The sequence below is a fragment of the Delphinapterus leucas genome, chromosome 3 (genome assembly GCF_059928025.1).
Source record: "Delphinapterus leucas isolate spDelLeu-1000000601 "Yukka" chromosome 3, BTC_Dleu_Yukka2, whole genome shotgun sequence".
Lineage (NCBI taxonomy): Eukaryota > Metazoa > Chordata > Mammalia > Artiodactyla > Monodontidae > Delphinapterus > Delphinapterus leucas.
Window position 1 is genome coordinate 127727779 of NC_143131.1, and position 13367 is coordinate 127741145.

At 57.4% G+C, this 13367-nt stretch overlaps 2 protein-coding genes across 3 annotated transcripts in view; both read right to left on the reverse strand.

Annotated features, from left to right (window-relative positions):
• Window positions 1-2399, reverse strand: part of CAMK2A (calcium/calmodulin dependent protein kinase II alpha) — a 64159-nt gene extending 61760 nt beyond the window's left edge. The window contains exon 1 of one of the 2 annotated variants that reach the window (XM_022590119.3): window positions 247-2399. In XM_022590119.3, the coding sequence (XP_022445827.2) occupies window positions 247-308 (62 nt within the window). In that variant the 5' untranslated portion in view covers window positions 309-2399. The remainder of the gene's footprint in view (window positions 1-246) is intronic. The other variant, XM_089909547.1, reaches the window with a different exon arrangement.
• An 87-nt stretch (window positions 2400-2486) lies between these two features.
• On the reverse strand, window positions 2487-13134 carry ARSI (arylsulfatase family member I). The gene is made up of 2 exons (XM_022590278.2): window positions 12276-13134; window positions 2487-9048 (listed from the first exon to the last, which is right to left on the reverse strand). The coding sequence occupies exons 1-2, from the start codon at window positions 12590-12592 to the stop codon at window positions 7644-7646; spliced, it is 1722 nt and encodes a 573-aa protein (XP_022445986.1). The 5' UTR covers window positions 12593-13134; the 3' UTR covers window positions 2487-7643.
• Between the last annotated feature and the right edge of the window lie 233 nt (window positions 13135-13367).

Sequence of the window (13367 nt, forward strand, 5' to 3'; positions counted from 1 at the left end):
GTGTACACGCACAGACACTGCCATGCACTGTCAATCCTTCACCTCTACGCACACACTCGCCAGGCTGGCCTTGGCTCATCTTGGCAAACATGCCCGCACCTGGCTCTAGGCACTCTGCACGTACAAGTGCCCCCAAACACATGCAGCCTTCCTCCCTGTGTGTGCACTGGAAGCACTGCATGTGCACACCCCCACCCATGACACTGACCCCCTGAGCCCTCCAGGACTCTCTGAGGTGCAACTCACTTTCCCAGTTCCTCGAAGAGCTGGTACTCTTCCGTGAAGCGGGTGCAGGTGATGGTGGCCATCCTGGCGCTGGGTGGGCAGGCGAGGCTTGGGGCTGGAGGACCAGGACTGGGATGCCGCTGCTCTGTTCCCGGAACTAGGGGCCACTCGCCTGCCCGTGCTGCCAAGTGCAAACTGAGAACCGGCTTGACTGACGAGCCCGGGGCTTCTGAGCAGAGCACTGTGGCTGCTCACAGCCTCGCGAGTCTTCGTCAGCATTCAGGTCCCCATGGCAACCACCTCCGAAACGCCCTGTTCCCGTTGCCCCGGTAACTGCCTCCCCAACACCTGCCTGCCTTCCACTTCAAAACCTGCTCCCGGGCGCCCTGGCCCTACTGCACACAGTACTGCAGGCCTGTGTGGACCCGGGGGTGGGTGGACCCAGCATCCCCGAGGTGATGGACCAAGGGAGGGGTTGGAGGAGGGGAAGGAGAACAAACTTAGTCCACAAGTAATCTTCAATCTTCCCACCTCCCCCACTTCCAACTGTGGGGCCCTTGTAACAGACAAGATGGGATTAAATGGGGCAAAAAGGCAGTTGCCATGGTAACGGCTGGTGGGTGCCACATTCTGGGATGGTCCCCCGGAAAGACAGGATGCAGTTACCCTGGCAACTTCATCTCCTCTGGAGAGACAGGTATTGCCCCGTTGCCCTGGCAACAGCCAGATTCTAAGGTTTACAGTGAAACGATGGCTAATTCATTGGGATCTCTCTCTTTCAGTGGATCACCATAACCTCTGTAACTATCTCTCTGCTCCCCTCTAATTTTTTTTTTTTTTTTGCCTCTTCCTCTGTCTTTCTTATTTTGCTCTCTCTCTCTCTCTTTCTCTCTCTGTTCTTTGCCACCTTGTCCATCACACTGGGACCCTAGCTAGGGGGAAGTGCACAGAAGCTATCAGGATTCTGGAGGGAATATCCCTGGCTGCCTGCTCACCCCAACCCCTCTCAGCCATGACAATTGGTCCCCTCCTGAGGTCTCTTCCATAACCACTCCGTTACCCCAGGCCGCCAGAGGGGCCATGGAGATCTGGTCTCCTGGGGCTCATGTCCCAGTTTCTGCTTGTGCTTCAAGTCAAGGTGAAAGAGGTGGAGGCGGCAGTGGGGAGGGGAGCATGGCCTGGCTTGGAGGGGAGTGGCCGTGGACCCGCCCTAAAATCCTCATTCCCAAGTTTTGTGGGCACTTTCCTGGCCAACTTCAACTCTTCAGGGCAATAACCATATCTATGGCCCCAAGATCTCACCCCAAGGCCCGGGGGGTTAAGAAGGAAAAGGACTGGCGTTTAAAGATCTGAATTCAGTTCCAGTCCTAACATATATTAACGGTGTGACGCTGAGAAAGTCACAGCCCCTCTCTGAGCCTCTAGCTCCTTTTCTACAAAACAGAACAAAGTTGCCACTGCAGAGGAAGGCTGTGAAGATAGAACAGGCTGAGGGCTGTAGAGGCCTTTGGGGAGTATGTAACTGTGAGGCCTCTTTTTAGTTTCTAGAAGAGGAGAAGGAAGGTCTAAAGTGAGACCATGACCACCCCCATCGCTCTAGCTTGAACTCAGAATCTCAGACCCTCACACCCACCTCCTCCACTCAAGCTCACTTCACAGCCCACCAGGCTGAGGTCTCATGCCAGCACTTGCCCACAATGAGCACAGGATAAAAGGATCCAGGATCCAAACCCTCTGGGTTTCTAACCCACCCATTCTGAACCTCCAAATTGCCTTACTGGTCACCTCACTTGCTGGACACATTGTCTGCTTGTTGGTCATCCCCAACCGCAGCAGATCCCTGACTCACTTCCCTAGGTCCAGGAGCCCCTGGAGAAATCTGGGTACACCCCCCACGATTCTGCCCCTCTTCCTGAGAGCTGGGAGTGGGAGAGAATGATGGAGTTGACTCTGATGCAGCCACTTCTTCCCAGGAGAGAAATAGGAGGGAGGCAGAGGGGAAGGAGGGGAGGAGAGCCAGGGAGGAGGGAGTAATGGCTTAGCCACTAATTGCACCATTACCACCTTCACAAAAAGGAAAAACCACTCAGTTTTGTTTCTGCACACAATATGCTTCCTGCTTCTGCCGCCAACGTTGCAATTCAGAGGCAGAGAAGAGAGGCCTTTGCTCGGGGGCCGCACAGCCGGTGGGCAGCGGGCAGGGCACAGAATACCGCTAGAGGCCAGAGGCGAACGCGCACACCTGGAGGAAGGGCTGCACCGCCACCTCCGTGTCCCAGACCCTCTAGCCTGTCGCCAGGAGGGGATGGCTACCACACACGAAAGCACTGGAACAGTCCTCAGTCACCACGGAGGGCACTTGCATCATTGCCCAGAGGAGAGGAGAGGCAGCGTTCTGCAGTGGTTAGAGTGACTCCATGACCTATAGGTTGTGTGATTTGGGACGGGTATCCTAGCTTCCCTGTGTCTCAATTTCTTAATCAGCAAAATAGAGTAAAACATTCCCTAGCTCCAGGGCTGTGCTCAGGATTAAATGAGATGAGCACAGTGTCTGACACACTGTAAATGCTCAATAGATGGGAAATTATTCTTATTAAGGGACTCAAAAGTCCCTCCGTCTTCACACTGCTCTCTCTGAATCATGCAAGTACACATCGCTATCTTCAAGTCCCAGCACTTTGGGTACCATTCTCTGAGTCCCCACTGGAGTTGAGCTCATGGTTTGAACATCACCTTGCCCTGGCCTGGTTTGCAGAATTCCAATAGAACGAAGGACTGGGGCTAGAAGGCAGGGGTCACAAGGCCTCCAGCTTGTCAGGTGTCAACCTAATGGTGCTTTAGAAATTAAAAAATAAGACAAAAGGCAACTGTGCCCTGAGGCTGTATTAATGGGAATCTAATGTTCTGAATAAAGGAGGTGATAGTCCTGCTTGGCTTGGAGCTGGCCTGATCCTCTCCCCTCTCCTCACCACTCCTTTCCTTCCCCTGAGCTGTTCCTTCTCAGGTGTCCCTATCCTTCCTATTCCTTTTCATCCCCTTTCTTGTTTCTATCTCCCTTCCTCTCTTTCTCTCAGTCTCATTCATCCTTCTCTCCCTTCCGGTGCTGGCCTGGATCCTGTGCACACGGTCCTGGGGGGATGGGCAGGACCCAGGTTGTAGGATCCTGATGGTGCCGAGATGCCTGAAGAGGACGGAGAGGGAGGAAGAGAAGGGAGAAGAGGAAAAGGTCTCCTTGGCAACTCTCTTACACACACACACACACACACACACACACACACACACACACACCCCTCCGAACCTTCGAGAGCCTAGCACAGGGGTGTGGGCACTGCCTCAGACAGGCACCCCCAACCTGACTGTAACTGTTGCCCTGCCAAGGAGGCACAACCGCTAATTCACTGCCTCCCCTGAGCCCGAGAAGCTGGCAGCTGTGCCCGGTGGCAGCGGGCAGCAAGGAGCCAGCCCTGCCTCGGTGGCGCTGAGAGCACGAGCCGCTGATTGCAGCAGGGAGACTGTTTCTGCCAGACTCCCCACTTCCCAGGGATGTGGCAGCAGGAGAGCCAGCACGTGTGCCCCCAGCTGCAACTTGCGTGCCGTACTCAAGAGCAGGCCTGCCTGCCACTTGCTGGTGGCCAGGGGCGGGAGCCCTGGAGGGCACTGAGCTTGGCTCTGACACGCTAGGACAGGGAACTGGAACACAGGCTGTACCCCATGGAGCTGGAGAGGGACAAACGGGGACCAGGGCCAAGTTCCTGGGCCACAGCAGGGGTGACACCCGACTCAAATCCCACCTTGCACAGCCTCCACGTGTGCTCACACACACACGCCCGAGTGCCTCAGGGTCCTGCAGGGTCTGGGTAGGCACCACAGAAAACGTGCCATCTGCGCGGTCCCCACGAGGCCTGTCCCATTAAGGGCAGTGAGCATGGGGGCAGAATCGGTGGAAAGTGGGCCAAGAGAGAAATGATTCTGCAGAGGGTCTAGGTGGAGAGTGATTTGGTTCATTACTTGCAGTAAGTCATGCCAGCCTCGCACTCAGAAGGGAGAGGAGCCAGGGGTCAGGGAGCAGCTCAGTCCCCTGAGGTGTCCCACATACGTGGCACTCCTTGCAGGGGAGAAGGACACAGGGAGCCAAGGGACAGAGAACCACAGCTACTGGGCCCATGTCTGCACGGCACAGTCTTCAGCTCAAGGACCCAAGTTCAAGTCCTGCCATTGGCTGTCAGTGTGTACGGCAGGTCTTTTTCCCAGTGGGGCCTCCATTCCTTCCTGAGAAATGTAAAGACAAGATGTTCCTTCACTGACTCCAAGGACGTGAAAAATAGTTCTTTCCACTTCAGAGCCAAGCCCTGTGCTAAGCACTTTACATATTGCACTATTTATACCTCATAACAAATGTCCGTGAGAGAGGTACAATCATCACCCGTTTTGCAGAGATGTGGCGGGACTTAACCAATATAAGGTTTGTTTGACTGCAGCACCCTACCCTGTGTTCCTTGGACTCCACTTGGCCCAGGCCCCTTACAGACAGGGGACTGAGGCCCAGAGAGAGGAAGCTGCCCTCCTGCAGTCGCACAAGTCCGGGGCAGTCAGGACGACAAGCCGGAATGACTGACGCCCCCAGCAGCGCTCCTTCCCTTCCCCTCCCTGCCCCGCTCTTTCCTGCACTCAGGGCTACTTGACTAGGTCCCAAGGTACCCAAAGGCACCAACCAAGAAGAGGAAATAGTGCCAAGGCCCAGAGTGGGGCCCAGAGCCCCGCTCCTCCAGCCAGGTTAGGGCTCTCTCCTGGCTCCTAAGGGACTGGTCATCCCTGCCCAGGGCTCCACAGACAGGGCCCAACTCCGACAGGGCCGCCCCTGGCTCTAAACTATCTGGCTGGCAGATCAGCCAAGGGGGAAAGAGGGGGCCTGTCTGGCATCTCCAGGCTCCACTCCCCTAAGGGGCCAGAGCTGCCTCTGGCCTGCCCTTCCTTCCACCCCTCCTCACCGTAGGCGGTACAAGCATCTGCCTGGAGATGCCATTCAAGGGCCTGACACAGAGTCCAGACCCAGGTGCCCTGGCTGGGGGGAAGGCAGGAGCCAGAGGGGGTGGGAAGAAGGGGGTCGGGGGCCATGCTGATTGCTGGGCAGAGCAGATGCCACAGCAAGCAGGCTGAGCCTCTCGTCACAACGCCCTGAGCCCTGAGTTGCCCCTCATCCTGGGCAACGAATCCCAGGCCCCGGCCAGCTGCCGGTGCCCCAGTTAGGCAGGCTTGGGGACTGCTGGGCTGTGGACGGGGTTACAGACTGAAGCTTCAGTGGGGCTCCTGGGCTGTTAGCTGGGTTCTGGGTTAGGCAGGACTCAGGCAGATGAGCTCTAGGCTGGGTTTAAGATAAGATCAAGCCTCCTTCTCAGGGCACGGGGAGCAGGCGCCAGCCCCTAGCCCCCAGCCCCAGCTGGACTCTCCATGTTTGGGGCCATATTGGCCACAGGGGGTAGGCCTTGGTGCCTAGGGAAGAGCGGAAATTGGCCTTCTATGGTCCTGCACTTGTGGCCCCAAAAGGCAGAGACCCAGGAAGAGAAGCAGGGCTGGAGCTGGAGGCTGGGCCACCTTGGGCAGGGCCAACTCAGCAGACACAGGAGAGGCCTCCACTCACCTGGTGTAAGCCTGGAGCGGCAGGGGAGCCCTGAATCCATGCCACTCTGGGAGGGCCAGCCCACGCAGCTGGGACAAGGGCCCGGCAGAGCTGGAATATCTTGGGTCATGGGCAGACCATGGATAACCCATCCCTGGGGTATGCCAGACCTGGGACTTCAGAGTTTCCCTCCAGAGCAGGCAGAAGAACTGGGGGTGGCCGGAACCCAGAGGCCCCAGCTGGTCCTGCCCCTGCCCCATCATGACCCAGGCATCAACATCCTGGAGACAGAGAAGGGTTCCAGTTGGGGGGAGGCCATAAGAGGTAAAGAGAGCAGGGCTGGGAGGAAGGGCCCCAGGACATGGACGGTCACCTCCACCCCGCAGCCCCAGGCCGGCCCCTCCCTCCTGGGCTCAGTAACCTCTGCAGTAGGGATGCAGCTCTGTAACCAATTCTTGAAGCCCCCTCACTGCACCGCACCCACCCCACCCGTCCCGCTCATCCACATGCTGACGAGTCCTAACAGGCCTCCTTTGCCAGAGACAAAAATAACTATTTTCAAAATTCACAGCAGGGCTTTCGCCTACACACGCTGCACCGACTGGAAGCTGAAGGGAGATATGCAGAACGCAGTGTGCGGATAGAGGCCCGCTACACAGCCAGCGAGCCCCGAGACCCCCATGCCTCTTCTCCCCACCGCCCAGCCCGTGTCCCCCAACACTCACACACCTAGGGGCGCCCAGAACACCTAGGGGAAGGGCTCTCAGCTTGTCCACTGTACACAGGGACAGTGAGGCCCGGAGCGGGCCTGAGATTTGCCGAGGCCCCACAGTGGCTCTGTGACCAGGTCCCATACGTTCTGCCCCTGCCCAGGGCGCCCACCTCCTCTCCCATTCCCTGGACCAACAGTGAGCTCACGCCTGGCCCAGGACGCACGTGCACACACCCACGTGAGCTCGCAACCGCACTGCAGCCCTCGCTTCCGTGTTACTGCGTTTTAATCAAGTTCACGGGTTCCTCCACAACCATTACCTCGGCCAGTCCTCTACAGGCCTGTGAGGTAGGCAGAGCCAGGGCTAGCACTCCCATTGCAGGTGGGGAAATCGAGGCCCAGGGGAAAAGGACTGGGCCGAAGGTCAGAGTAGAACCCAGATGTCCTGATTGTGGGTGCACGGCTCTTTTCACAGTTTGATCCTGCAGGAGCTAATAGCCATGCCCAGTCCTCCCCTTCCCTCCCAGGAAGACGAGCTCACCACCACTGCTCCCACCACTAGTCTGTTCCCAGGACTAGCCCAGGCCACATGAAGATCCAGGAAGGTCACCCCCAGGTCCCTTCAGAGAGCGGCCACATCACCACGCCTCGGCTGGGGTCCAGGCCTGGCGCTGCCTCCAGGTGGTCCCTCACCCAAGAAGTACCACAGAGGTCCAGGGTTCAAGAGCAAGGCCTTAAGTGCGCTAGGAGGCGACAAAGTTGATGGGAACTCCACCACAGCCCCAGGCACCAGGTCCACACCACAGAGCGACAAAGCTCTTAGAGCTCATTCTCCAGATGAGGAAACTGAGGCCCAGAGAGCTCATGCAGGTCACTCGAGGTCACAGAGCAAGTCAACGGAGAGGTGGGACTGGGACCCAGGGATCCCAGTCTAGTTTATTCTCTCCCGACTCCTAAACCAAGCTCCCCACCCTTCAACTGAGGGGCTCGACGCCCTCCATTTCCCTGAAGATGAGGACTTGACCTGGGGCCCCTCGCTGGTGAGGACCAGGGCCAGGCTTGCGCGGGGAAGGACCTCACCTCCCCCCATCAGATCCGGTGGGACATCAGCCTGGTGTTGAGTTTACGGAAAAAGGATCGCAGCTTGCAAATCTTGCATTTTTTCTTACGGTGCCCTCGGGAAAGGCTTCGAGCCCTGCTTTCCTCCTCTTCTTCATCTTCTTCCTCATCACTGGCCCAGGGCCCCCAAGCACCCCCATTAAAGTCAGGATGGGCTCGCGGATTCTCAGCTGGGTAGCGCACGGGGATGGCTGTGCGGTTATAGTCCGCCAAGCGGGCCAGCAGGGCTCGGACCACATCCGGCCGCTGGCCAGCGAGGTCCTCCCGTTCGTAGGGGTCAGCACTGATGTTGAAGAGCCACACAGCCTGGCGGGCGCTGGCCATCCGCTCCAGGTTCCACCAGCTGCCGGGGAAGGCAGCCAGCGTCTGGGGTGGGATCCAGTCGCCGTAGCCCGGGTCTCCCGTCAGCAGCTTCCACTCGCCCACGCGGATGGCGGCCTGCACGGCAGTGTTCCAGATGCCGAAGCCACCCTCCAGGGAGCCATGCCGGGCATGGTTGTAGAGCGGGTCAATGTTGTGCAGGATCTCCGTGCGTGGCGAGGCCCGGCCCTCGCTGATGGCTGGCCACACATCATAGCCGTCCAGCCCATCGGCTGCCGAGGCGGTGCCACCCGCCAGACCCACCAGGGTCGGGTACCAGTCAGTGATGTGCACCAGCGCCCGGCTTATCCATCGCTTTCGCTTGAGCAGGGGGCTGTGGACGAAGCCCAGGCCCCGCACACCCCCTTCCCAGTAAGTGCCCTTGCGTCCTCGCAGTGGCCAGTTGCTGCCCCCCGAGAAGGTCTGGCCACCATTGTCACTGGAGAAGATGATAACACTGTCGTCGTAGAAACCATAGCGCCTGAGGGCCCAGGTGATATTGCGCACGGCCTCATCCATGCAGGTCACCATGGCCGCATACTTCCGCCGGGCCACGTTGCCCATGGTGCGGTAGCGGTACAGGTACTCGCGAGGGGACTGCAGGGGTGTGTGGACCGCCTGGAAGGCCACATAGAGGAAGAGAGGCCGCCGGGGGCTGTGGCTGGCTAAGATGTGGCTGACGCGCTGGGCATAGAGCAGAGTGGAGTACTGGCCGCTGAGCCCCCAGGCCACACTCTCGCCCTCGTGCAGGTCAAAGCCGCACACCCCCGGGCCGTCGCAGTTGTCATAGGTGTAGTAGTCCACGTTGCCTGTGAGAGAGCCCAGAAAGGTGTCAAAGCCCCGGCGGGTGGGCAGGCACTCCTTCCGGTAGAAGCCCAGGTGCCACTTGCCCACCATGTGGGTAGAGTAACCCAGCTCCTGCAGCTTCTGGGGCAGTGTTACCTGGTCCAGGGGCAGGCAGTTGGGCTGCCGAGGGCGGATGATGGAATGCTGCAGTCCTGTGTGGATCTGGTATCTGGTGGGAAGAGGGGAGGACACAGAAGGCACCAGTGAGCCAGAAACCGCTGCTCTGGCCACCCAACCCCCAACACTCACCCTGAGGTAGGCTCTGATCCAAGCGCTACCAGTAAGCAAAGTAACAGTAACCAGTAGGTGTTATCAAATGTGCCAAGCACTTCAAATGCATTATCTCATTGAATCCTCAAAATCAACTGAAGCAGGTATCATTGTCATCTTACAGATGAGGAGGAATAAGCTCAGAATGGTTAAGCCACCCGTGCAGTATCACACAGCTAGGAAGTTGGGGAGTTAAGAGTTGAACCCAGGCTAATCATAGCAACAACAATAATAAAAGCTGACACCAAGCACTTGCTGTATGCTCAGCATTGTGCTAAGCCCTTTATAGGAATTATCTCACTAAATCCTCACCGTAACCTAGGGGGTGCCTATCGTTATTATTATTTCCGTCTCCCAAATAAGAAAACTGAGGCTCAGTAAATTAAGTCATTTGTCCAGTGATTCACACAATTAGTAATTGGAGTTGGGATTTGTATCCCCAGCAGTCTGACTCCAGGGGCTTCCCTGGTGGCACAGTGGTTAAGAATCCGCCTGCCAACGCAGGGGACATGGGTTTGAGCTCTGGTCCAGGAAGATCCCACATGCCGCAGGGCAACGAAGTCCGTGCGCCACAACTACTGAGCCTGTGCTCTAGAGCCCACGAGCCACAGCTACTGAAGCCCCCGTGCCACAACTACCGAAGACCCCGCGCCTAGAGCCTGTGCTCCGCAACAAGAGAAGCCACCACAGTGAGAAGCCCGCGCACTGCAACGAAGATTAGCCCTCGCTCGCCGCAACCAGAGAAAGCCCGCGCGCAGCAACGAAGACCCAACGCAGCCAAAAAATAAAATAATAAAATAAATTTAAAAAAAAAAAGTTGGAGCCTGTTGGCCCCGTTGCTTCACTGCTGGGGTGAGTTGAATTGTGTCCTTCTCCAAAAGTGACCGCAAAAAAAATAAAGCTGTTTTGGTTGTTAGCTATCATTAGCTACTACTGCCATTTATTTATTTATTTATGGCTGCGTTGGGTCTTCATTGCTGCACATGGGCTTTCTCTAGTTATGGCGAGCGGAGGCTACTCTTTGTTGCGGTGCGCGGGCTTCTCATTGCAGTGGCTTCTCTTGTTGCGGAGCACAGGCTCTAGGTGGGAGGGCCTCAGTAGTTGTGGCACACGGGCTCAGTAGTTGTGGCGCATGGGCTTAGTTGTGGAATCTTCCCGGACCACGGCTCGAACCCGTGTCCCCTGCATCGGCAGGCGGATTCTTAACCACTGCGCCACCAGGGAAGACCCACTACTGCCATTTTTAACACTATATGCCGCACACACTATTTCACTTACTTTGCATAAGAAACCTACAGTGAAGACTGCTATTAGCTCCATTCTACAGGTGACAAAACTGAGACTCCCAAAAGTGCAGCAACGGGCCCAAGTTCAGACAGCTGGCAAGCAGTGGAGCTGAGCCTTGAGCTCAGGTCTCTGAGACTCATGCTCAAAATCTCTCAGTGACGTGGCCTCTGCAGACCTCAGTCAAGCTAATGAACGATTAGATTTGATACAGGAAGTACCCTAGGCCCCTGAGTCACAGCGAGCCTCTCTTCATAGGGGCTGGGCGCCATGGAACATTGGTTCATAAAGTGGGTGGGCCAGCTAAGTCACCACAGCCTGTCTGCAAGTGAGTAATGCAGGAAACTGTCTCTCTCCAGCTTTACCAAACACAACTGGACGCACTAACAAACACTAATGAGAGTAGTCAGCATCAGTCAGATGGAGCCAGCTGCAGGGGACGGAGGGCAGACGCTGCCCAGCCACGCTCAGCTAACTTTGCAGATTCGGGGGGGGTGGGGAAGTGCTGGGGGGGCTGGAACACTGCCCTGCATGCTGTTCATTCCCCTGCTTAAACCAAAAGTCATCTCTTGGAGAGAAATGCAAACATGTGCACAATTCTCAGGAATGCAGATTCCTCCTCCCTCTTCTGGAGGTTGGTCAACACTTGGTCTTTACCATCAGCCCCCAACCCTCAACACTTACACTGGTGTCCCTTCCTCTTTCCTGTTCTCTTTCCCAGTTCCTAGAGCTCAATGCTGAGCAGCAGACGGAAGAAAGAAAAGGCATCCCTTTTGACTCCCAGCTCCAGGGCCCCTCTAAAGCACCTGGCCTCTCAGTCCTCTCTCCTACAGACCCCAAAGTTTGGCACAGGCATCGAGTTTGGCCCTCCCTGATTCTGTGCCTCAGCTTCTCCCATCCAGGAAACAGGGAGACTATGGCTCTGGTTTCTGAGATCACACTAGTGGCTTTTGGGTAGAACTTGGGAGAAAGCATGCCCCATCCAAGGATTAGCTTCAGCCGTGCCAAAGGATTTTCTCCTAAGTGGCCAGCGTTTTGCCTTCTACACACACACACACACACACACACACACACACGCCTCCTGTTTCCCTGCTCTTTTAATCCTGTAATCCTACCACCTTGCCTGTGGACAACTCCTTATGGAGAAAGCAGCACATCTCCTTGGGGCCCCCAGCCAACTTGGGAGGATTTTGCAGATGAAAAAACAGAGGCTTTGAGAAATGAAGTGACTAGCCTAAGGCTACACAGGTCACTGCATCCTGTGTGTGTCTTTCTCCTCCACCTATCAACTCCTTGGCTTCCTCCCAATGTTGTCATCAAACAATTTGGGGACCCTAATCCCTCCAGTGACGTAGAGGCTGCCATTTATTGATAGCCAAGCAGGCTATATGCAACTGGTTTCATCCTCACCACTCCTTTCCAAGATTTAAAACTGTTCACCCCATTTTATGGACAAGGAAACTGAGGCTTGGAGGAGTTAAGTGATTTGCTCAGAGTCTCAGGGTGTGTAAATAGAAGCAGCACTCAAAGCTAAGTGTCAGAGGCTGCCATGTCCCTCTAACAAAGAGATGACCAGATGTCTCCTTCACATGGCGTGGAGTTTGAATGTCCTAGAACATCAGAGGGAGAAGACCCCAAAGATGATCCAACGCATTCAGCGTACAGTAGGGAAACTGAGGCCCATAAAGGGCAAAGGACTTACTAATGATCACAGCCAATTGGGGACAGAACTGGCTGTGAGCCCGAGCTTCCCGGTGGGGGTAATGTCGGTACAAGTGAAACCTACAGTTGGGTTTATTTGGGGCTTGAACCACCAGCATCAGTGGCTTGGGCCATGCCTACCTGCCCGTGAGAAGTTGGCTCCGCGAAGGCGTGCAGATGGGCTGGATATAATAATTCTCCAACTTGACACCCTCGGCTGCCAGCCGGTCCAACGTAGGGGTTTCGATATCTGAGCCATGGTAGCCCACGTCGTGGTAGCCCTGGTCGTCGGTGAGGATGAAGATGATGTGGGGAGGCTGGCGTGGAGCGACCGAGGGCTGATCGCCGGCCTCCGCGGGCGCGTCAGCCACTAGGCTCGGCTTGGCCCAGTCCCAGGACAGGTAGCCGAAGCTGAGCAGGCTGACCAGAGAGAAGCCGGTGAGGGCGTGCATCGCCATGCCGGCCCGTGCGTTCCGGCGCGCAGGGCTCCCAGGGCCTCACCGCCTCGCGCGCCCAGGGCGCACGGCCCGCACGCCCTCTGGCCAGCCCGCCCGGACACCGCGAGAGCGCTCAGCGTCCCCAGGGGAGGCCCAGCGGCCAGCCCGCGACTGCCTGGACTGTGAGGCCGGACCTGCGCGGCCGCAGCGGGGCGCTCTGGGGAGGTCAGGCCCGCGCCGAGCTGCCTCCCGCTGCCTGAGCGCCAGCTCTGCGCCGCCCGTGCTCCCTCGCCCCCAGTTCAGCCAGGCCAGCCTGAGACTTGGTGTGGCGGCTTCCAAAAAGTGCTCTCCACCATCCTCTGACTCCCCTCTTCCTTCTAGCCCTCGATTTCTCCCGTCTCCTAATTTCTCTCGCCTCTGCTTTCCCTTTCTCCTCCTCCCGACCCTCCAGCCCCTGGCCCAGCCTCTCGCCCCGCCCGGAGACCGGAGAACTGTCGGCTCCGTAGGGTGGTGGGCAGGACCCCAGCGGGGAAGGGGGAGGAAGCACGGGCTGGGCGGGTCTGCGGGGGACACCGCGGGAGAGAATACGAAAAAGTTGTAACATCTGCCGGGGCCGAGCCCCAGGTAGAGGGGCGGGGCGTCCAGCGGCGGCCCCGCCCCCGGGCGGGAAGCCCGGGTCGGCTGGGCCCTCTGGCTCCAGCCTCCGCCCTGGCCCAGACTGGGGAAAGGAGGGAGGGGGCTGCGCGGAATTCGATGGAACAGCTCTGGAATGGCCCGGTCGGACATTCCTCGATCA